Genomic DNA, 25,566 nt, shown 5'->3' with positions numbered 1-25,566 from the left:
CTAATACCCAGGAACATGAAACAATTATTGGTTGGCAAGCACTATGCCCGAACTCAATACCCTAAATTCAAGTAAGCTTCAATTCTGAGTTTAATTTATACTAAATATCAACAAAACAAAAACAGGCAAAGTAACTCACCTTTGGATTCCATTCCATTTCATTGTCAGCAGGTTTCACTCTGCAAACAATAAACTCCACAGCTTGTGGGGGAAGAGTGTGGAAACTATCTGGGAGGTGAAGCAGTTGGTCTCTTGTAACAAGTCCAGTCCTGCCTTCATCTATGAACTTCACAAGGACATTATCCAGGGTCCAAGTGTCTTCTTTCTGGCTCATCTCCAACACCTGAACCCTGGAAAACAATGGTGGCATTAGTTTAGCACAGAGACTCCAGAGAAAAAACAATCTTTGCCTCAACTTACCTATTATATACAAAACACAAAAACTCCTGAACTCCATAGTTTTACTCTACACTAGAAATAAAATAACCAGGGCCTTCAAGAGTGCTAAACAAACCCAAACAAACCCACTGCCGTCAAGTCAACTGGGACTCATAGTCACCTACAACACTTAGCAGTGGATATTAAAGTGTTGTTGTTAGGTGCCATCAAGTAGATTCTGATTCATAGCAACCCCATGTGACAGAGTAGAACAGCCCCATAGTTTTCTAGGCTGTAATCTTTACGGGAGCAGATTGCCAGGTCTTCCTACCTCAGAGCCTCCAGGGTTCCTTCAATTAAAGTGTGAATAAGTAGAAAAAAACGTACAATACTTTTGAAAAGTGTAAATCCCTTTATTGAAGACACAATGAAGATTAACACAGCAAATTAAATTTTCCAAGTTTTCTGAGTCAAGGCTATAACCAAGCAGAGCCAGGTATGGCATTCAACAGCAGTGGCTGCAAACGGGCAGGTCAGTGAGACTTGCCCAGGTTGGAACACTGCCTGTCATTTATTGAGCTGACCTTAGACAACTTACATAAGCTCTCCAAGGCTTAATGTGCTTATCTGTAAAACTGGGATGCTGCCCAATGTTATGGAATGAATTGTGTCCCCCAAAAATATGTTACAAATCCTAACCTCTACGGCTATGGTTAACCCATTTGAGAACTGGTTGTCCTAGTTATGTTAATGAGCCAGAATTACTATAGGGTGTATCTTGAGTCTATCTCTTTCAAGATATAAAAGAGACTTAACAAGCCAGCAGAAAGATAGAGATGGGAGAAGAGAGACACCAAGCCACATGAAGATCGCCCCGGAACAGAAGCTCAGAAGAGACAAGGACCTTCCTCTACAGCCGACAGAGAAAGCCTGCCCCTGGAGCTGGCATCCTGAATTCAGACTTCTAGGCTCCTAACCTATGAGCAAATAAATTTGTGGCAGCCATCCACTTTTGTTATTTCTGTTGTAGCAGCCCTGGATGACTCAGACAGCCATTTTACAGGAATTTCCTAAGAATTAAGTGCGGTGAAGACGCCTGTGTACGGAGCACGCAGCAGCTGTCCGATACTCGTCAGCTGTCACAACGTCATTCGTGCCCTGTGCCCAGGAGCCTGGGGTGCAGCCATACGCGGATTCAACACCATGTAAAGTTACTTTGCGCATCACAACTTTCTGAGATGAAATAAATGGACACTTTACCTGTGGAAAAGTGTTTTTTCTGCTAATCCGTATAATGCAAACTTCTCCACCTTTTCAACAATTGTTTTATTACTAGAATCCTTAAAATATTCAGTCATTTCAGCATGAAGAGTTTCGTAAAGATCCACATGTTTATCAATTATACGACCGAAGTAGTTTGTTGCATTCGAAATATAAAAAGGTATCATCTGAAACACACAGAGTAAAGACATCCAGAAAACAAGCTTCATCTAAACCAAAGATGCACACACCCCTTGTTACCTGCCCAAATCAGCACCTGACCTAAAAGTCTAAGGAAGACAGAGATTTAAAAAACTGGGGAAGTGGCCAAATAGCAAAACAAAATACAAACTTTATACTATTCACAAATAATTACCGTTTCACTTTAACAGAGGATTTTTTTTGCCAATTTGTTATTTTAAAACTTCATTATTACGTTTAAGTGTTCCTTATCTTTTAACTGCACTTTTATAAAACGACTTCTTAAATAGTATCCCAGTTTCTTGAGGCTTTCCTCGTATTTGTTCATGCAGTAAGAAGCATTTTATTAAGAACCTATTTATGCAAAGCGCTGGAGACACAGGGATGAAACCAGGTCTTACAGGGACTTTCAGCAACCCGGGATGGACTATAAGACCACAGCTAGTGTGCGATCACAAAAATGAAGATGCTTCACAGCTAAGTGTGTGCGGGGGTGCCGGCACACGTGGGGGCCGTTGGTGTGCACAGGGGGCAGGATGTCAGCATCTCGGCAGTCAATGTGTGAAGAAGGCCTTCCAGACGGGAGAAGGAAGCAACCCCCACTAAGCAGGGAGTGCTGTGGCCATCTGGAGCAGATGCCAGGAGGGCGAAGTAGTTACCTGGTAGGCTGGGCAGGTGAGGCAGGCAGAGGTGTCACGTCCCAGGGCTGACAGCATGTGCCCTCCTCCTCCGTGCCCCTCTTCATCGCCTGCCACTCTCCCACTTTCCTCGCCAGCCTTATCCTGACCCACACACATGCCGTGTTAATGCCTACCTTAGGGCCCTTCACTTGCTGGTTCCTCTGCCTTGGATGTTCTCCAGATCTTCCCATGACTGAGGCCTGCTTATCTTTTGGCCTCGGTTCAGGTGGCCCTCCTCAGGGTCCCTCCCAGCCTACAATTTCCAAAGGGCCCTTTGTCTCCCGACACTAGGACACTCTCCATTCACCCTACTGCATTCCGTCCTCTTCACATTGCCCGTAACCATCGGAATCATCCTTATCCACGGGCCACTGCTGATCGTCCCCACTGGAAGGCCAACCCCAAGAGAACAGGGAGCATGTCTGTCATGGTTCCTGAGGCAGCCATTCTGCAGCACCCAGGGAAAGCCTGCCTCAGCCCACAGTGCTCACTCAGGACGCCCCGTCACAGGCAGTGAGCTCGGTATTCCTTCCAGCCCTGCAGAGAGCTCCCTCCCCCAGGGGGCTGACTCCTCTGTGCCTTAGAGTCCCCATCCGTCTGGTATCCCACTCAGCTCTCAGCCCATTCCGTAAGCCCTACTCTGATGGCCATCACTGAACACGAGGTGGAACTGAGGATGAGAAAGATGCTCACTCTATGTCCCAAGGAATGGGCAGGACATGATCTATACACCAATGACAAACTTTTGAAGATGTACAAAGAAAAATGACAGAGAAAACACACTAAGATGCGAATGGCGACTGTTTTAGGGTGATGGAAATAAAAGGGGGGCTTCTTTGTTTCCTTCTTGTCAGAAGGGGGAGAGCTTTACGTTTCTTAACAGAGCGACCAACACATTCTGGTTTGCCTGGGACTTTCCTGGTCTTAGCACTGCAAATCCCACATCCCAGGAAACCTCTCAGTCCCAAGCAAACCAGAAGGGCACCTCTCCCTGCCTGTTTTGATCCCACGCTCCTCAGGCCTCCTGCAGATAACTAACTAAATTTTTTATGGCCACAGAAGATTAGAATACAATAATCAACTGAATTCCTAAAACACTTAGAAAATGAAATTTAAACACCAATAACAATAAAAGCAACAAAAATAAATAAAACACTAGGGATAGATTTAACACAGTAAGTAAAAGACCTGTCTGCTGATAACTATGAAACACTGCTCAGAGAAATTAAAAATGTCCTAGATAAAACGCTCTGGACAAATTACCTAAATGGCCACCACCTGCCTGTCAGTTTGTTGCACTGTCGTCCCTGGTACGTTGCTGTGATGCTGGTAGCTACGCCACTGGTATCTGAAACATCAGCAGAGTCACAAGTGGTAAACTTGTTTCAGCAAAGCTTCCAGGGGAAGACAGATGAGGAAAAAGGCCTGGCAATCTGCTTCCGAAAATTAGCCAATGGAAACCTTAAGGATAACCACAGAACGCTGTCCAATATCGTGCTGGAAGGTGAGCTACTAAGGTTGGAGGAAGACTCATTAACAACCTGTGACATGCAAATGACAAAACCTTGCTTGTCGCAAGTAAAGATGACTTGAAGCTTTCAGTATGGATTATATCCAAACAGAAAGAAAATAAAAATCCTTACAACTGGACCAAAACCACCACCATGATAAATGGTGAAAATACTGAAGTTGTCAAGGATATCATTCCTTTTAAGATCAATAATCAACACCCATGAAGCAGCAGTCAAGAAACCAAATGACGCATGGCACTGGGGAAATCTGTGACAAAAGATCACTTTAAAGTTAAAAAGCAAAGATGTCAACCTTGATGACCAAGGTGCAGCTGAGCCAAGCCATGGTGTTTTCAACTGCCAGAATGCTGCTGAGACACAAGGATGGCAAGATTTTGTCTCATGTACTTTGGACACATCATGAGGAGAGACCAACTGCTGGCCAAGGACATCGTGCTTGGTAATGTAGAGGGTCAGTGAAAAAGAGGGAGACCCTAATGAGATGGACTGACACACTGGCTGCAATGACGAGCTAAAACATAGTAATGATTATGAGGATGGTGCAGGACTGGGCAGCATTCCTTCTGTTTTACACAGGCTGCTATGGGTCAGAGCTGACTTGACGGCAGCTGACAACAATAGATAAATGGAGCGAAAGGCCATGTCAATGAGCTGGCAGACTCAGCATTGTTCAGACGTCCATTCTCCCCAGATTTGTTCACAGACTCACTACAATCCCAACCAACCTTCCAGCAGGCTCCTAAATAACAACCGGCAAGCTGATTCTCAACTTTCCTATGAATATGCACAGGAACAGTCAAAACAATACTGAAGAAGGAGAGAAAAGTTGGAGGTCTTACTGACCAGTTTGTAAGGCTTATTATAAAGCTCCAGTAACCAAGCCATGTGGTACTGGCGTAAAGACAGACAAGTAGATCAAAGAACAGAAAAGAGAATTCAAAAACAGACCCACACATACACAGTCTCTAGGCTATGTCCAAGGCGCAACAGTAATTCAGGGAGAAAAGATGGTCCTTACAATAAATGATGCTGGAGTACCTGATTATGTATAAGGAAAAAAATAAACCTTGTCCCCATCTCGCACCTCACACAAAAATAAATCTTAGTTTAATTTAAAAATTAATTAAATCATAGATCTAAAAGTGAAAGCTAGACCTATAAAGCTTCTAGAAAAAACACAGAGGGAAATCCTTGTGGCCTTGGGGTGGGCAAAGATTTAGGACGTGAAAAGAACAAAACGTAAGAAAAAAACAATAAACTGAACTTCATCAAAATTAAAAGCTTTTAGAGTAAATATTTACAACATGTGTACCTGGCAAAGAACATTCAGAATGTATAATGAACTCTTAAAAACAAGAAGGAATTTTAAAATATGCAAAAATTCTGAACACAGAATTCATAAAAAAAGATGCAAATGCCCAATAAGCATGTGAAAAGATGTTTGAGATTCCTAGTTATCAGGAAAATGCAGATAAGGTACCATTGCAGGTACAATAAACCAAAAAAAAAAAAAAAAAAACCCACTGCCAGTGAGTCGATTCTGACTCACAGCAACCCCAGAGGGCTTCCCCATCTGTAAATCTTTATGGAAGCAGATGCCACATTTTCCTCCCACGGAGTGCTGCTGGTTTCGAACTGCTGACCTTTTGGCTAGCAATCAAGCACTTTAACCACTGTGCCACCAGGGCTCCTGGTGCAAATGCAAGAGAATGGCTGAAATTAAAGCCTGGGAATACCAAGTATTGCTGGAAATGTGGACCAAGTGGAATTCTCATATGCACTACTGGTGAGAATATAAAATGGTACGACCACTTGGAAAAACCATTTGGTAGTTCTTATAACATACACTTATCAGGTTGTTAGCTTCCACTGAGTTGGCTCCCAACACATGGTGACCCCATACACAACAGCACAAGATGCTGCCTGGTCCTGTGCCATTCCCATGGCTGGTTGTGGAGCAGACCACTGTAATCCACAGGGTTTTCATTAGCTAATTTTCACAAGTAGACAGCCAGGCCTTTCTTCCTAGTCTGACTTAGCCTGGCAATTCAGTTGAAACCTATTCGGCATCGTAGCAACACACAAGCCTCCACAGATAGGTGGTGGCTGGGTACAAGGCTCACTGGCCGGGAATCAAACCTGGGTCCTCCCACGTGGAAGCAGCCCTGGTGGCTCAAGAGTTAAACACTTGGCTGCTAACAGGAGGTCAGCAGTTCGAACCCACCAGTGGCTCCACAGAAGAGAAGACCTGGTGATCTGCTCCCATATGCGGCAGTTTTTCTGTCATATAGGGTCACTACGAGTCAGAATTGGCTCGATGGCACACAAGACAACAATAACTCCCACAAAGAAGGTGAGAATTCTCCCACCAAACCACCAATGCCCCGCCCCCTACTTTTATCATATGACCCAGCAATTCCCCTCTTAAATCTTGCCCAAGAGAAATGAAAATGTGTAAGTGTACACCCAAAAAAGCCTAATGACACAGTGTGCACGGCAGCCACAAATTGAACAGATAAACCAACCATGGTACATCCATACAAAAGAACCCTATTCAGCAATAAAACAGAACATGGATGAATCTCGAAAGAATTACGCTCTGTAATAGGAATCAGACTCAGACTACGTATTGTATGGCTCCATTAGTATGAAATTCTAGTAAAGGCAAACCCACGGGGACAGAAAGCAGTCAGTGGGTGCCACAGGCTGGGGGTATGAGGTGAGGAATGACCGCAAGGGGCATGAGGGACCTTTCTTTCTGGGGCGATGGAAATCTGGACTATAGTAGTAGTTACAGGACTGTATGTATTTATCAAAACTCAATGAACTCTACAGTTAAAATTAGGGACTTCTCATTGTATGTAAATTATATCTCAACATAACCAAAACCAAACCAAACTCAGTGCCGTCGAGTCGATTCCAACTCATAACGACCTTATAGGACAGAGCAGAACTTGCCCCATAGAGTTTCCAAGAAGCACCTGGCAGATTCCAACTGACGACCCTTTGGTTAACAGCCGCAGCACTTAACCACTATGCAACCAGGTTTTCCATATCTCCGTATCTTAATATAGCCAGAAAAAAAAAAAAAAAGACCTGGTAGAGGGGTTATGGGGGAGTTGCAGTGGTGTGTTTTTTTTAACTTCTCTAAATCTCCACAAAAAGACACACTGAGCAACCAGATAGGAAAACCAAAAACCAGGGACTCAATTTACAACAAAACTACCTGAATAATATGTCCTCAAGAACTCCAGAATAAAAGCAGATGAGCAAAACCACGCAAGTTCACAAGACCTACATGACATTCATGTCTCTAGGAAGAAGCCAAGGAAGCAGTCATGTGTCTGATGGACCCGAGAAGAGAAGTCCAGAGGAGGCGACAATGTTCACTGGAAACATGGTGGGCCACGGTGGCAAGGGCAGTGGAAACTGGGGAGATGTTCCCCTAACAAAGAGTGGGCAAGTCAAGGGCCTGGAGCCCTATGACACCCTGAAACTGTCCATCCAGAAACAACAGAGATGAAGGAAGAGATGGTCCAGATAAAAGTCAGAGAAAGGAACAGAGCCAAGAATCTCAAACATCTCAGACACTGCCATCATATATATATATATATTTATAATTTTTATTGTGCTTTAAGTGAAAGTTTACAAATCAAGTCAGTCTCTCCCATAAAAACTTATATACACCTTGCTACATACTCCCAATTACTCTCCCCCTAAGGAGACAGCCCGCTCTCTCCCTTCTTCCACTCTCTCTTTTCATGTCCATTTCGCCAGTTTCTAACCCCCTCCACCCTCCCATCTCCCCTCCAGGCAGGAGATGCCAACACAGTCTCAAGTGTCCACCTGATCCAAGAAGCTCACTCCTCACCAGCATCCCTCTCCAACCCAGTGTCCAGTCCAATCCACATCTGAAGAGTTGGCTTCGGGAATGGTTCCTGTCCTGGGCCAAAAGAAGCTCTGGGGCCATGACCACTGGGGTCTTGCCAGTCTGTTGGACCATTAAGTCTGGTCTTTTTATGAGAATTTGGGGTCTGCATCCCACTGCTCCCCTGCTCCTCAGGGGTTCTCTGTTGTGTTCCCTGTTAGGGCAGTCATCGGTTATAGCCGGGCACCATCTAGTTCTTCTAGTCTCAGGATGATGTAGTCTCTGGTTCATGTGGCCCTTTCTGTCTCTTGGGCTCGTAATCACCTTGTGTCCTTGGTGTTCTTCCTTTTCCTTTGATCCAGGTGGGTTGAGACCAATTGATGCATCTTAGATGGCCACGTGCTAGCGTTTAAGACCCCAGACGCCACTCTTCCAAGTGGGATGCAGAATGTTTTCTTAATAGATTTTATTATGCCAATTGACTTAGATGTCCCCTGAAATCATGGTCCCCAAGCCCCTGCCCCTGCTACACTGGCCTTTGAAGCATTCAGTTTATTCAGGAAACTTCTTTGCTTTTGGTTTAGTCCAATTGTGCTGACCTCCCCTGTATTGTGTGCTGTCTTTCCCTTCACCTAAAGTAGTTCTTATCTACTATCTAATTAGTGAATACCCCTCTCCACCTTCCCCCTCTCGTAACCACAAAAGAATGTTTTCTTCTCAGTTTAAACTATTCCTCAAGTTCTTATAATAGTGGTCTCATACAATATTTGTCCTTTTGCAATTGACTAACTTCACTCAGCATAATGCCTTCCAGGTTCCTTCACTTTATGAAATGTTTCACAGATTCCTCACTGTTCTTTAACGATGCGTAGTATTCCATTGTGCGAATATACCATAATTTATTTATCCATTCTTCCATTGATGGGCACCTTGGGTGCTTCCAGCTTTTTGCTATTGTAAACAGTGCTGCAATAAACATGGGTGTGCATATATCTCTTCGTGTAAAGGCTCTTATTTCTCTAGGATATATTCCAAGGAGTGGGATGGCTGGATCGTATGGTAGTTCTATTTCTAGGTTTTTAAGGAAGCGCAAAATCGATTTCCGAAGTGGTTGTACCATTTTACATTCCCACCAGCAGTGTAGAAGTGTTCCAATCTCTCCACAACCTCTTCAACATTTATTATTCTGTGTTTTTTGGATTAATGCCAGCCTTGTTGGAGTTAGATGAAATCTCATTGTAGTTTTGATCTGCATTTCTCTAATGGCTAATGACCGTGAACATTTCCTCATGGATCTGTTAGCCACCTGAATGTCTTTTTTAGTGAAGTGTCTATTCGTATCTTTTGCCCATTTTTTAATTGGGTTATTTGTCTTTTTGCAGTTGAGTTTTTGCAGTATCATGTAGATTTTAGAGATCAGGCGCTGATCAGAAATGTCATAGCTAAGAACTTTTTCCCAGTCTGTAGGTAGTCTTTTTACTCTTTTGGTGAAGTCTTTGGATGAGCGTAGGTGTTTGATTTTTAGGAGCTCCCAGCATTTTTTTTTTTTTTCCCAGTTATCTAGTTTTTCTTTTGCATTCTTAATAATGTTTCGTATACTGTTTATGCCATATATTAGCGGCTCCTAACGTTGTCCCTATTTTTTCTTCCGTGATCTTTATTGTTTTAGATTTTATATTTAGGTCTTTGATCCATTTTGAACTTGTTTTTGTGCATGGAGTGTGGTATGGGTCTTGTTTCATTTTTTTGCAGATGGATATCCAGTTATGCCAGCACCATTTGTTAAAAAGACTGTCTTTTCCCCCATTTAACTGTTTTGGGGCCTTTGTCAAGTATCAGCTGCTCATATGTGGATGAATTTATGTCTGGATTCTCAACTCTGTTCCAGTGGTCCATGTATTTGTTGTTGTACCAGTACCAGGCTGTTTTGACTACTGTGGCGGTATAATAGGTTCTAAAATCAGGTAAAGTAAGGCCTCCTACTTTGTTCTTCTTTTTCAGTAATGCCTTATTTATCCGGGGCCTCTTTCCCTTCCATATGAAGTTGGTGATTTGTTTCTCCATCTCATTAAAGAATGTCGTTGGGATTTGGATTGGAACTGCATTAAATCTATAGATCCCTTTTGGTAGAATAGACATTTTTTAAGTCTTCCTATCTATGAGCAAGGTACGTTTTTCCACTCATGTAAGTCTCTTTTGGTTTCTTGCAGAAGTGTACTGTAGTTTTCTTTGTATAAGTCTTTTACATCTCTGGTAAGACTTATTTCTAAGTATTTGATCTTCTTGGGAGCTACTGTAAATGGCACTGATTTGGTGATTTCCTCTTCGATGTTCTTTTTGTTGGTGTAGAGGAATCCAACTGATTTTTGTATGTTTATCTTGTATCCTGATACTCTGCTGAACTCTTCTACTAGTTTCAGTGGTTTTCTGGAGAATTCCTTAGCGTTTTCTGTGTATAAGATCATGTCATCTGCAAATAGAGATACTTTGACTTCTTCCTTGCCAATCTGGATGCCCTTTATTTCTTTATCCAGCCTAATTGCTTTGGCTAGGACTTCCAGCACAATGTTGAATAAAAGTGGTGATAAAGGGCATCCTTGACTGGTTCCCGATCTCAATGGGAATGCTTTCAGGCTCTCTCCATTTAGGGTGATATTGGCTGTTGACTTTGTTTAAATGCCCTTTATTATGTTGAGGAATTTTCCTTCTATTTCTATTTTGCTAAGAGTTTTTATCATGAATCGGCATTGAACTTTCTCAAATGCCTTTTCTGCATCAATTGATAAAATCATGTGATTATTATCTTTTGTTTTATTTATGTGATGGATTACATTAATTGTTTTTCTAAATATGAACCACCCCTGCATACCTAGTATGAATCCCACTTGGTCATGGTGAATTATTTTTTTGATATGTTGTTGAATTCTATGGGCTAAAATTTTGTTGAGGATTTCTGCATCTACGTTCATGAGGAATATAGGTCTATAATTTTCTTTTCTTGTGGTGTCTTTACCTGGTTTTGGTATCAGGGACATGGTGGCTTCATAGAATGAGTTTGGTAGTATTCCATCCTTTTCTGTGCTCTGAAATACTTTTAGTAGTAGTGGTGTTAACTCTTCTCTGAAAGTTTGGTAGAACTCTGCAGTGAAGCTGTCCGGAGCAGGGCTTTTTTTTTTGTTGGGAGTTTTTTGATTACCTTTTCAATCTCTTCTTTTGTTATGGGTCTATTTAGTTGTTCTACCTCTGTTTGTGTTAGTTTAGGTAGGTAGTGTGTTTCTAGGAATTTATCCATTTCTTCTAGGTTTTCAAATTTGTTAGAGTATAATTTTTCATAGTAATCTGATATGATTCTTTTAATTTCAGTTGGGTCTCTTGCAGTATCATCCACCTCATTTCTTATTCAGGTTACATTATATGTTTTTTTAAACACAACATGAAAACAACAAAAGCAGGAGCTCTGTGAAACTAGAAAGTCAATACCCTGACCCACACCTAAAATTTCAGGAAAACTCATTTTATCTATAAAACGAGCAATGAAGTATCAAGGTCAATTCTCTTATTACGTTATAATGATAAAGAGAGACTACTACAGAGCAGAATAATCCCTATAGACAGCGAAAGCCACTAGACCACAAAACAGATCAAAATTGCAACCTTTCATTTCAAAACAAGCATCTTTTAGCTTGTTCATTAAGAAAATGATACAGGATATAAAAGAACAACATAAATCAGAAATAGAAAAACTTAGAGATGAGGTGACAGAACTCAGGAAAGAGTAAGAAATAAAAATCATTTCGGTAATGACATTTCAGTAACATGGCCCCAGCAAACATACATTCACATCCTAACTCCCAGAACCTGCATTTGGAAAAAGGATCTCTGCAGATTTAACTGAGTTAAGAATTTTGAGATGAGATCATCCTGGATTATCCAGGTGAACCCTAAATCCAATGACAAACGTCCTTAACAGAGAGAAGAGAGAGGGCAACGTCAAGACAGATGAAGAGACTGGAGCGCGGCAGCTACAAGCAAGGAAACGCCTAGAGCCGCCAGAAGCTTAGACGTCCTCCAGAGCCCCCAGAGGCAGCGTGGCACTGCCCATGAACTGGCCTGCAGAGCTGAGAGAGAATCAAGGGTTTTCAGCTACACAGCAATCCTAGAGAAGTAATACTACATATAAGGAGAAAGGACGCAAGCCTGAGTGAACGCAACCGGAAACAGAAGGTGAAAAGGAGGACAATTTTAAAACTCAAAAAGAAATGAAGGGTGTAATGAGGAGGATTCAGGAGAAAGTGGCAAACCCTAACTTAGCAACTCTATTCTGCATCTTGGAATTCTCCTGAAAGGAACAATTATGGACATTCAGCAAAGATTCCTGTAATCATGGCATTATTTTTAACAGCCCCCAAATGGAAGAAACTCAGATACTCAGCGATGGGGGGTGGTTAAGAATAAACCATGCAGTGCACATGATGATGCCACGGGGCCCACGGCAATGGTCCACCGAGAAGAACAATAAAAAGGCAAAGGTGAAACTCTGACTCAGGGTAACACTGAATGTCCTCTACCTCCAACTCGCAGGCTCTCTTGCGGCCTCAAAGAACCTAATTCTATTTCTTCTGACCCTAAATTCCCGCCTCAGTCACAACTTCCTCTCCTCCACAGTAACCCCAGGCGCCACCTTGTGGAGGTCCTTCCTCGCACGGACGGTGACAACAAACCCTCACAGTAGCAACAAAAACATGTTTTTTCTAAGAAAGAAGGCTTCACATTTTCTGAATATGTAACTAAAAAAAACCCTAAATCGTTGAAGTGGTTTATCCATTTTTCCAATTTTATCTAGGTTTTCTAAATAAACTGGGGTATTAAAATAAGCCCTATATAAGGACCCAGATTAATACTGCCACATTAACTGTAGTATATTAATACCGAATACTGGAAATCATAATTATATTCTACTAAGTGTATGCTACTTAAAAAATGTTTGTTAAAATGATCATTAATTACTGGAGAAAAAGATCTTTAAAGGAACTTACTTTAACATATCCAAACATTGGTAGAGCTTGGTTAGATAATTTCCTCGGCATGTCTGTTTCTGGATTAGTATAGTGTCGATCAAGACAGATCCTTTTGTCTCTGAAAAAAAGACAACAGGGTTTTAAAACCAGAAAAAACAGTAGTAACTATTATTGTGAATCTTTAAGTATTCTTCAGGAAAATCAACCTACAACCAAAACCAGAGAGCTTTTGTTCCCCACATCTTTAAAGTTAAATAACCAAATTAAATACTTCAGATGACAGACAATACATCTATAAATGGAAATCGGCTCTAAAACATAATCAACACTGAATATAACTGAAGGAAATAGTTATTTTATTACTTCTCTAAGCATTATGTAAGCAAGCAAAATATACTTCCAAAATAAAGACTCCTGAATCAGAAACACACCACCCATAACCCACCATAAAGGTCAATTAACCTGTAAATCGGAAGTCTTGACCATAACATCGTTTCCAAACTGAGAAACAGTTGAAGCTTAAGTTTCAAAAGTCAATATTCTACTTAAAGGCATAATGGAAATCGCTGCTAAAAACATGTTTGATGTACCGTAATTCAAAAAAGTTAACGTCAACAGTTACCTTAAAATTAAAACTAGTTATTATGTCTAGATCAATGTGAGGTAAGCCCCCCAGGACTTAAGAGGTCCATGCTTTCCAAATTAATCCACAGAATTCCTGCAGTCCCTATCAAAAGTATACCAGGGTTTTTCAAAAACTTGACAAGCCGATTCTAAAATGTACAGGTAGATGCAAAAAACAAGAAAACTAAACCAGTTGGCACTGAGTTGATTTCAACTCATGGTGACCCCATGTGTGCAGAGCAGAACTATGCTCCACAGGGTTCTCCAGGAGATCGCCAGGCCTTTCTTCTGAGGTACCTCTAGGTGGGTCTGAACCACCGAACTTCTCAGTTCGTAGTCAAGCAACTTAACCATTTGTGGCACCCAGGGACTCCATATGGAGACGCAGCAGATCTGAAACAGTCAGTCTTGAAGAAGCAGCACAAAGTTGGAGGACTTACACACCAGATTCCAAGATTTACTATAAAGCTACAGTACTTAGGAAAGTGTAGCACTGGTATAAAGACAGGCAATGCAACAAGAGACTCCAAAAGCAGACTATGTATACTATCACTCGATTTACATCAGCCACCCAGTTCGCTGGGAACAGGATGGTATTCTAAAATGAATTATGCTGGAGCAAGTAATTATCTATATGAAAAAAGAAAACTTTGCTCTCTCATGCTATATAGAAAAATTAATGCAATGGGGATCATACGCTTAAATGAGAAAGCTTCTAGGACACAAAAGACAATAACCATAAATTAAACAAATATTGACTTCCTCAAAATTAAAAATGTCTGTTTGCCACAAACCCACTGCCATCGAGTAGATTCTGACTGACAGCAACCCTATAGCACAAGATGCCATTAAAAAAGTCTCTTCAATAAATGGTGTTGGGACAACTGGATCTGCACGTGCAGGACAACACTGACAGATCCACAACTAACATCACATGTAAAAATGGACTCAAAATAGATAAAAGATCTAGATAAGAGGACTAAATTATAAAACTCTTAGAAAAAAACATCAGGGTAATGCTTTGGGACCTAGCTTTTAATAAGAGATTCTTAGATATGACCCCAAAAGCACATACAACAAAAGACAAAACAGATAAAATGGACAAAATTAAAAACTTCTGTGCATCAATGGACTTTAACACAGGCAAAGAGACAACGTACAGAATGGGGGAAAATATCTGGTAACCATATATCCAATAAAGGTTTAATATCCAGAATGTATAAAGAGTGTATTCAACTCGACAACAAAAAGGACAAATAATCCAATCAAAACATGGACAAAGGGCTTAAATAAGACATTTCTCCGAAGAAGACACATGACTGCCAGCAAACACATGAACAGATGTGCAACGTCATTAGTCATCAGAAAGCACATCCAGAAACCACGAGGAGGTACCACCTCACTCCCGCTAGGATGACTAGTATCAGAAAAACAGGGAAAACAAGTGTTGGTAGCAAGGACGTGGAGAAATCCAAATCCAAATCCTCATTGCTGGTGGGATTGTAAAATGAAGAAATCGCTATTCGGAAGTTCCTCAAAAAGTTAAAGAATTAACACGCGACCCAGGAACTCCGTTCCTAGGTACGCACCCAAAAGAACTGAAAGCAGAGACTCAGACACATACCTGTACATCAATGTTCGCTGCTGCATCATTTACAACAGCCAAAAGGTGGAAACAACCCAAATGTTCATCAGCTGATGAAAGGATAAACAACGTGTGGTGCACATATACAGTGGAGTATCACTCACCCCTAGGAGAAACGAAGTTCTGACACGTGCTACGATACGGATGAAAACTGTAAACATTATGTGAAGTTAAAATAAGTCAGAATCAAACAGCTAAATATTGTATGATCCCACTGATACAATGTACCAAGAACAAGCAAATGCATGAAGACAGAAGTTTTTTATCAGTGGTTCCCAGGGGATGGGTGCGGGGGAGAATGGAAGTTCCTGCTTAAGGGGTACTGGTCTCTGTCTCGGGTGATGAAAAGCTTTTGAACCGGATAGTGGTGATTTGTTACTGAACTGTACACTTAAGAGTAATTCAAATGGCAAATATTTGGTGATACATATTTTAAAAAAACAAAAAAAATTTTTTTTTTTATTTTACCACACACACACACACACACACACACACAAAAAGGTACCATTAAAAGAGTGAAAAGCAGGGGACATCAAAGTCAATTTGCACAATAAAATCTATTAAGAAAACATTCTGTATCCCACTTCAGAGAGTGGCGTCTGGGGTCTTAAACACTAGCAAGCGGCCATCTAAGATGCATCGATTGGCCTCAACCCACCTGAAAAGCAAGGAAGAATGAAGAACAGCAAAGACACAAGATAATTATGAGCCCAAGAGACAGAAAGGGCCACATAAACCAGAGACTACATCAGCCTCAGACCAGAAGAACTAGATGGCGCCTGGCCACAACAGATGACTGCCCTGACAGGGAACACAACAGAGAACCCCTGAGAGAGCAGGAGAGCAGTGGGAAGCAGACCTCAAATTCTCAGAAAAAGATCAGAACGGGACTGCAAGGACGCCGGAGGCCATGGTCCCTAGACCTTCTGTTAGCGTATGACAGGAACCATTCCCAAAGCCAACTCTTCAGACAGGGATTGGATTGCAATATGGGATAGAAAATGATACCGGTGAAGAATGAGCTTCTTGGATCAAGTAGACACATGAGACTATGTTGGCATCTCCTGTCCAGAGGGGTGATGAGAGGGCAGAGGGGGCCAGAAGCTGCCTGAACGGACAACAGGAGAGAGAGTGGAGTGAAGAACTGTGCTGTCTCATTAGGGGGAGAGCAATAAGGAGTGCACAGCAAGGTGTATGTAATTTTTGTATGAAAGACTGACCTGATTTGTAAACTTTCACTTAAAGCACATTAAAAATTAATTTAAAAAATAGAAGAGTGAAAAGGCAAGCCACAGACTGAGATACATACTCCATGCATGTATCTGACAAAGCATTTATATCCAGGATATATAAATTACTCCTACAAGCCAGTAAGAAACAGATAAGCATCCCATTGAAAAAATGAGCAAAAGGCCTAAACTGGCATCTCACAAAAACAGCAAGACCAAATGCTCCATAAATATATGAAAAGACATACAACATCAATAATCCTCTAAAAAAAACAAACTAATAGCCAGCAAGTTGATTCCGACTGACAGAGACCCTACAGGACACAGCAGATCCACCCCATAGGGTTTCCAAGGCTGTGATCTTTACAGGTGCAGACTGCCACATCTTTCTCCCGTGGAGCAACTGGTAGGTTCAAACCACTGGCCTCTCAGTAAGCAGCGGAGCCCTTAACCACTGTGCCACCAAAGCTCCCTCAGTGACCACTGGGAAATGCAAATTAAAATCACAGTCATTCGCTACCACTGCACCCCCATTAGAATATTAAGTTTGGTGAGGGTATGAAGCAACTTGAGCTCTTGTGTACACAACTGACAGCATTGTAACACGGTCAACCACTTTAGTAAACTCAAACATATACCTACCTTCCCATGACCCAGCCACCAAGCAATTCCACTGCTCAAGTTAATACCCAAGGGAAATGGATGCACAATTTCCACAGAATGACACATACAAGAGTGTTCACAGCTACCGGAAAAAACCCCCAAGCCCATCGACAGGATGGATACGTAAATTTTGATATATTTATACAATGTAGTACTATGAAGCAAAAATACGTAAATATTGGTTGCTTCAACAACATAGGTGAGTATTACAGATATTACGCTGACAGAAAGAAGCCAGACACAGAACAGCACACACTGTACAATTCCGCCAACGTCAAGTTCAAAAAAGGAGCACCATCAATGATGCTGACAGATTACCAGGTTACCTCTAGGGAAGGCCTAAACCAGAAGGAGCATGAAGGACTCTCTAGGGTGCTCCCCTAGAGAGTGGGGTAGTGGTTACATGGGTGCAGGCATACTTAGCAACTCTCAAGCTATAAGCTAGCTTATCCTCTGTGCACTTTACTGTGTATCCTAAGAGAATTTTTTTAAAAAGTCCACTGACTTACTTGCAAAAACCGAAAGCCTTAAGATAGGGACAAAGAGGCCTCCTGGCTTTTTTTTCTTCTTTGGCTTCCAGAACGCCTGCAGCAAACTCGTACAGCTCCGATGGGATTTTGGCATCTGCACGCTCCAAGTAGCGCAGGACCCCCACTGCGTGGCACGCGTTTCTCTCCGTCAGCAGCAAGACAGATTTGGTTTTCTTATCTCCCTGTTCTGCAGGAGAACCCTTAAAATCAGGGAGGATAAAGGAAGCGGATCATCCGTATCAGTCTACATCACGACACTGTGCGCTCTGAAAATGCCAGCAGAATTGTGACAAAGAAAATAAAAATTGATCAAACCTGTTCTGCTAAACTGTGAAAATGATCAGACATGCAATATAGGCGTCCACCAAAAATTTTTGGTGAGGAAGGGAAGCTGAAGTGAATCACACACGTGGCATCAGTGATGGCCAAGAGTGGTAAGCAGTCATCGGTCAGAGCTGGAGAAAAGGAGTCCCAGAGTTTCACACCAGGCTGAGCTTTTACCCCACTTTACACAGCACTTCCAATCACCACACTTCGGTCTATTTCTTCACTACATTTCACTTTTTATATGCAAAGAAATCTCTTCTCCATTTCCCCAATGCTACCACAGCTTCACTGCTGGTGATTAAATTCCAGAGAAAACCGGTCTCCCTTTCAGCTTGAAAAGTGCCTTTTTCTATTACTAATCCAGGCTGCCCATATATTTTTCATTGAGTTTATATGCTTTGACTTCTAACACTGAATTTAACAATCACTTCTGACCATATTTCATCTTAGGTTTTACATATAGAAGTTAGTACAGCACATACCAAAAACCAAACCAAACCCAGTGCCATCGAGTCAATTCTGATTCATAATGACCCTACAGGACAAAGCAGAACTGCCCCATAGAGTTTCCAAGGAGCGCCTGGCCGATTCGAACTGCCAATCCTTTGGTTAGCGGCCGTAGCACTTAACCACTACGCCACCAGGGTTTCCCTACAGCACATAACGTATGTATGTTACTTGTTCATATGTATTTTTGTTTTGTTTTTGTTTTTACTGAGATGGCGATCCTCCAGCTGGAACTCCAGGAAGGATGTTTACCCTAAGAGTCACGGCTCCCCATCTGAGAGGCCCTGGAACCTCAAAATCACAGTCTTCGTGGAGGTTATTTTTTATTTTGAAATTAACACCACTAGTAAGTCTCCGTAAATATGTGAAATCAGAAATTTGGAGATGAAACATATAAATGAAGATAGGATTCATATCCGTGCAGTCTTCTCTAAACACAAACAGAAATTAAAACACTTACCTAATACAATGTGAGAGCCAGAACTTAACTTCTTCCACTGTTCTACAACACTTTTTAAATTAAAAACCATTTCTTTATGCATTTTCAAGCAAAACATTGAACTGCTTTCTACTACCTAAAGATGAAACCAAAGAGGCCAATTCAGTCAGAGCCATAAGCGTGAAAGCCAGAAACTAACACAAAAATAAAAACTAGAACTCATTGCCATGAGGTTGATTCCAATTCATGGTGACCCCATGTGTTACAGGGTAGAACTGCCCCATAGGGTTTTTTTGGCTGTAAAGCAGACTGCCTTTCTCCCACAATGCTGCTGGGGGGAGGGGGGGGACCCAAACCTACTGCCGTCAAGTCAATTCTGACTCATTGCGATACCATAGGACAGAGTAGAACTCCCCCAAAGGGTTTCCAAGCAGCAGCTGGTGGGACTGAACTACCAACCTTTTGGTTAGCAGCTGTAGCTCTTAACTACTGCGCCACCGGGCTCCACTTGGTTAGCAGTTGAGCGCAAATTGTTTGAGCCACACAGGGACCTCGATTATCAATACAAACCACTTTAAATTATCTGTGAGAGTATGACCTCACTGATCCAGGAATTCTAGAGAATGAAATGACTATAAACTTAAATATATTTCCAAAACTCTATAGTTTATTTGAAAACTTGCCTAAGTGAAATAAACGTTTTTTTGCTAAAACTATTTTCCTTCCTTCTTAACTAACACATACATGTATGGGTGTGTGTTTATATATGGGCATACATATACACCAAACATATGGTACTGCTGTCAACAGACGCCTTTTTACTCCACCCTGGTGTAGCTCATCATTACTCAGAGGTAGATGCTCTACTAAGTCTTACGTTTTTACGTTATTGCATTAATTTATATAAAATGAAGTTAAATGAACCTTTAGCCAATGTATTTGGCTTTTCTGGCTCCGTGATCACGCCTTTACTGCTATCCTCTCTATCTTCTTAAATAGAGGGTAGAGAACGTGCTGGCATTTCTTCATGAGTCAGATCCTTTTAATGCTCAGCCATGACAACACTGGAAAATGCTGCTCCACTCGGGGAAGGGTCCCCTCAATGGAAGGTCTCGTCCCATCTACCTGCTTTCTCCTGCTCTTAGTACCTGGCAGCAGAACCCGCTTCCACTTCTGCCAAATTTTATTTCCCTGCCACATATTCAACCACTCCAGTAACCTTCTGGCAGCCTAAGCGTCAACCACAGCTTAAAGATAGTGAGGACGCTTTTATGTGTGGGTGTGCTCACCTTACACACTGTTTCTGTCTCAACTGCAGAGCAGGTGAAGATCAGAGTCTTCTGCACCTGACTGGGAATGAAGTCAAGAGCCTGGAGCAAAGTAGAGGTTTTTTCACTTTCTAGGCAAAGATGCACTACCTGGCAATGAAACAGCAACAGCGTGATTTTTATAAAGTGTTCAAAGTGCTCCAGCTTCACTTTTAAAGGAGTTAGGATTTTAATAGAAAAGAATGTCTAGGAAAGCAAACTACATTTAAACACACAAGTACGGATTTATATATGAAACTGAAGCCTATAATCTTCTCAAATTAAGCCGGGAAATAAAGGTTGCTTGCTTGTGTTCATCAGTCCCCCACACATTCAACCACGCACGCCCCCCTCGTTACCTGCTGGACACTGCCATAGAGTGCAGCCTCTTCCATGGCTGTGATCACCACGCAGGGGTCACACATGAATTCTCTGATTAAATGCTCTATATGTTTGTTCCAATGAACCCCAATTGCGACAATCTGACGTGGTGCTGATTCCCTTTCTTCAGCCTCTGTATTTTTTTTAAAGTTATCTAATATAGCAAACATCTAAAAAATTAGTAAAATTTCACTCTTATCTCAGAAGGGAGAAAAGTATTTAGTTTAACAGAACACTAAATGTAAGAGACCGTATATTTTCTGTTCTCAGAGTAGGGAAGGTCTTTCCAAGCATAAAAGGAAAAAACTAAAAAAAAAAAAGAAAACGTCACGTTTAAAGTTATTAAACATCCTCAAACTCCACAATAAACAAAATTAAAACACAAGCAACAGATCCTGGGTAACTGCGTGTAATACACACGACAGAAGATTAATGTTCTTATATAACAATTTCTAAAAACTGGTTAGAGAAAGATCTCACCAACAGAAAATAAGAAAAGGAAATGAACAAGCAACTCTTAGACGAATGGACACAAATGACCAAAATAGTGTTCAACTGAACAAATACTTAAAGACAAATGAGATACCACTATTTAACAATAAGGCCTCAAATATGCTAAAATAAAAATTGCTTCCATAATCAAAAGAATATTAGTAAAAATACTTCAGAAAACCTGAGAAAGAATTCAGGAGAAGAATTTTTAACATTGGGAGGAAAATTTCAAACATGCATTTTCTCTTAATTACTGGCATTTTCTCTTCTTAATTACCAAGTTAAAGGGAATATATACATATATATATACTTTAACCTGGCTTCTCCCCCAATGAGACACCCTCCTTGATTCCTAAAAGCAGTTGATGACATCTAAATGGGCGCCACACTTACTTGCTCATTAGCTTCAAGGAATAATACTTCCGCCTCATCCAAAACCAGGTGACAGAGTCTGAGGAAGAGCAGACTTTGGTATCTCAGAAGCCTCACAAGGCTCCGTGGTGTTGTGACAATCACATCACCTACATTGATGGCAAAAGAAAAAATAATTCACATTTTACAATTTCCAAAGGTCGTCCCAATGTTTCCTTTGCTGTGACTCCACATACTTTCTAGAAACGCCCTCTCATCAAACAGGTATTTTTCTTACTCACGTAGGTGAGGGAAAAGGGCCTGCCTAGCCAAGCTAATCACTGTAATTATCTGATTAAACTGTAGTCCCATCAATTTTTTTTACACCTAAAAGGCAGAAAGGTTTCAGTCGACACTGTGTGCCCAGCTTCTAACAAACAGAAGTGCTCAGTAAATAACTGATCAATTAAAGGTTTTCCAAGTCAAAGAGGTGTAAGCTAAGATCAAACCTTCATCATCTATAACCAAAAAAACCAGGTGCCATCTAGTCGGTTCTGACTCACAGCGATCATAATCTATCCCCACTGTGAACTGACAAGTGAGGTCTCAAATACTGGCCACTGGCTGCACCCCAATGTCATTGGCAGCTCCCAGGCCTGTCTGGGCAGGGTTCCACTGTCTTCTGTAGGGAAAACCCAACAGCGTGGGAAAGATGCTTACACCCTCTGGGAAGCTTCACGTTTTTGGCTTCATCTTTGTGGAGTCCAATTGTTAACAACACAGGATGAAGAGGCCTAGAGGACATGCTATAGTCTCCCAATAATTCGAAAATAAATTGAGCCTTTTTCCACCCAGGGCACACGATGACTGCGAGAGGCTGCAAAGACAAACACAGTTACGTAATTTGGGACAAAAGCCAAGCATCAAGCATGTGAGGCATTCAGAATATCTCCTTGTACAGAGTGATAACTACATGTTTGCTATGGCCGTCATCCCACAGGTCAGAGAAGTGAAACTTCATTACAGTGGATTTGACATACAGCAGAATAGTCCTCAGCTACAGAGAAAGATGGAATTCTGATCCATGACGTGACAGGAAGAACCTCGACAACATTCATGCTGAATGAAGTCAGTCAGACACACACGGACAAACAGTCAGATCCCACTTAAATGAAATGCCTGGAACAGGCAGAGGCACAGAAACCAAAGTCCTTTAGTGGTTACCAGGGGCGGATGGGAGGGGGGAAACCGGGAAGAGTTGTTTCAGAAAATGTGGAAACAGACAGTGGTGATGGTTGTATACGTGACACTGTGAACGTAATTAGCGTCACTCAACTGTGACTGTGAGAGAATCGATGACTGGGAGGAGAAAAAAGATAATTTCTCACAGTGCTTTGGAAGCCAAACTGAGTAGCGGAGCCTGAACTCTACCATGTTCGGTGCAAAATTTAAAAATAAATATTTAATCTACTTTGTTGTAAAACAAAATTGTTTTGAACTTACTCCGTTTCTACTTGGTAATGACTTATAGCAGCCCCCTGTTTGCAAAATCGTAAGCACTGGTGGAAGGTACAACAGAGGGTCATTCCCACAGTGAGAAATGACAACCACATCACAGCCACGTGCTATGGGAGGCCAAGAGTAAGATTCAGTGTGACTAGGTCCCGGAAACTTATTTCTTTGAAGAGCCTAAAAAACATCAACGACAACCAAAAAACCACAATAAAGTATGGAAAACTAATAAAAACTGCACCTCATTGTTCACTTTACTCAAACAACCGCTGTCTACCGTTCAGTCTGGTGTTTTCCAGATTGGTAAGCCACCCTGAATCTCCTCTCAGCTTCGAACTCCGGCTGTGAGATACTTACTCGCTTGTCTGGGCTCCAAATTAAAAGAATCCAGTACGTGGCCCATAACCAGATGCTTAAAACTCACTGGAGCAAGGAGGTGGCTTTTCTCCTTATCTTCCTAATAACCTGCCAGTGCATCGGCATCACCTGCAAAGCTTTTGTTAAAATATGTACTTGCTTATTTTTCTATTCAACTGTCACTAAAACCTTCCAATGTTCTAATAGACTTCTCCAACCACACTGATGCCGTTTTTCAAAGGGCTGAGGGCATCAGCTCCAGTATCTCCACGTAGGTCCCTCCCCAGAGCCCCTCTGAACCCCTTCCGCATCGGGACTGTTACTCTCTGCTCTTGGCATTTGTCTGTCATCTTGTGACCTTTCTTCCCAATCACCCTTGTGTCTGTAACCCGTGTCACCTTCTTTCTTGGTTTACTTCCTTATTTTGGTGAAACACATACTTCAGTAGCTTCTTGACAAAGGGTGCAAGGGAGATGAACTGATTTGAGACTTTGCATATCTGAAAATGTCCTCGTTCTACCCTCGTGCCTCATCAACAGTTTTGAGAATGAACCTCTAGATTGAAAGCAACTTATCATCAGAATGTTGAAGTCTGTACTCCGGATGTTATTGTGGAAAAGTCTGAAGCTACTCTGACTCCTGGTCCTGCATGTGGGACCAGTCTCCTTCCTCTGCAAGGTTTCATCATCTCTCAATTCTTCAGATTTAAGGATTTCTCACAAACGTCTAGTATCTCTGTTCATCAGCTGTGCTGGACTTGTGGTAGACTCTTCTAATTCGAACATTTATGTTCATCAGGTCCAAAAAATTTTCACGGATTATTCCTCTGAGATTTTTCTGCCCTCCTCCTTCTCTCTTTCTAGAAATTTCATTTTCAGATACTAGATCTCAAATTGACCCTCGAATTCTCTTTTTTCTCATCCTATTTTCCCTATCTTTTTGTTCTTCTTCTGAGTTAGCCGCTATTTGCTCTCTCAAACCTACTATTGATTTTCGTGTTTCTAAAAACAGTTTTGTTTCTTTAATATATTCTACAATATAATGTTTTTGTTTCTATACTATTACTGAATTTCCAAAAACCTTTTCTTGTTCTCTGACTGTTCCCTTTTTTACAGTTCCCTTTTTTTTTAAATGGATGTAAAGCCTTCTCTTACCTCTGAGAATTTTTGTTTTAAACATTTTTTTCTATTCCCTGCCTTTTCTGTTTCCCCCAGAGTTTGTGTAGTGTACTGAATTACTATCACATGGCCTTTCTAGCCATGGTCCTGGGACTCCCACAAGATGACTGGGTGGGACTATGCAAATAAGGTATTTGTGGCCCACCAAGAGGACTGAACAGCCTGCTAATAATGCAAATAAGGTACGTGGCACCCTTGTGGGGGTGGGACTATGCAAGTAAAGTATATGGAACCCTTGTAGGGAACTGATCAGTTTCGTTATCCTACTAGATTTAAAAAAAGCCATCCCCAGAAAGTGAGAAGGGGACCTCACTACCATCAAGAAGAGCCAGTAGTGGGGCACGTCTTTTGGACCTGGGGTCCCTGCACTGAGAACCTCCTAGATCCATGGGACAGAGAGAGCTGTAACACTGGAGAAGGCATAAGATGGCAAGAAGCAGCAGAGAAATGGCAGAACCAGGAGGCCGGTGCAAGATGACAGTGGGCTTCCTGGCCCATGGAGTGGGGCAGCTACAGCAAGTGTGCCAAACCGTGGAACAAGAGAGTTCAGCGCCTCTGCGTAGGAGGCTGGCTGGCAGAGTGGATGCTTCCGGGGACACTAGTTGGCAGCATGCATTTTTCCTGGGAGAATCCAGACAGCATCATCTCGAGGTCATTTTGCTAGGGCCGTACAGTTTCTCCAAAAAAGAACCCCGCCTCTATTCCTTCTCCCTTAAGTTAGCCATACTCTACCACCTGCCTTCCCACTTCTAAAAGCCTGTAGAAATCTCTTGTCCACTAAGGTCTCCTCTCTCATTCTACTAATCCTTATGGCTTTATCTTTTTTTTTTTTTTTTAATTCCTTTAATTTCTTTTTTTGTGTCAGGAAGGACAAATGTGTATGATCAATCTACCAGTTAAGCCATCATGTCTGTAACATAATTTTGCAGAGAATGCCAAAAAGTATATATTACAACTTTCCTGGCAATCTGTTCCTCCCTCTAAGACCCCTTCCAGAAGCACATTTGAAAGCTTATTTTGGAAGAGCACTTAAAGTTATACAATGATTTCTCCAAAAAAGAATTGTTCACTTATAAGAAGTTATCCT

At 41.6% G+C, this 25,566-nt stretch overlaps 1 protein-coding gene across 10 annotated transcripts in view; it reads right to left on the bottom strand.

The window, feature by feature from the left end:
- TDRD12 (tudor domain containing 12) overlaps positions 1-25,566 on the bottom strand; it is a 119,992-nt gene that overhangs the window by 26,742 nt on the left and 67,684 nt on the right. For 6 of the 10 annotated variants that reach the window (XR_007514643.1, XM_049864119.1, XM_049864118.1 and 3 more), the window contains exons 13-23: positions 22,936-23,121; positions 22,153-22,309; positions 21,475-21,602; positions 20,568-20,759; positions 20,191-20,319; positions 18,923-19,037; positions 17,944-18,083; positions 17,608-17,828; positions 12,956-13,055; positions 1,639-1,826; positions 140-350 (exon numbers count right to left, since the gene is read on the bottom strand). Coding sequence is in view for 9 of the 10 variants with exons in the window: in XM_049864119.1 (XP_049720076.1) it covers positions 140-350; positions 1,639-1,826; positions 12,956-13,055; positions 17,608-17,828; positions 17,944-18,083; positions 18,923-19,037; positions 20,191-20,319; positions 20,568-20,759; positions 21,475-21,602; positions 22,153-22,309; positions 22,936-23,121 (1,767 nt within the window). In the remaining variant the exon portion in view is untranslated. Of the gene's footprint in view, positions 1-139; positions 351-1,638; positions 1,827-12,955; positions 13,056-17,607; positions 17,829-17,943; positions 18,084-18,922; positions 19,038-20,190; positions 20,320-20,564; positions 20,896-21,474; positions 21,603-22,152; positions 22,310-22,935; positions 23,122-25,566 lie in introns of those variants that run through there. The other 4 variants (XM_049864121.1, XM_049864122.1, XM_049864126.1 and 1 more) reach the window with 4 other exon arrangements.

Source organism: Elephas maximus, chromosome 21 (assembly GCF_024166365.1).
Source record: "Elephas maximus indicus isolate mEleMax1 chromosome 21, mEleMax1 primary haplotype, whole genome shotgun sequence".
NCBI lineage: Eukaryota > Metazoa > Chordata > Mammalia > Proboscidea > Elephantidae > Elephas > Elephas maximus.
Note: the sequence above shows the minus strand (reverse complement) of the source record. Positions and strands in the feature narration are given on the sequence as shown.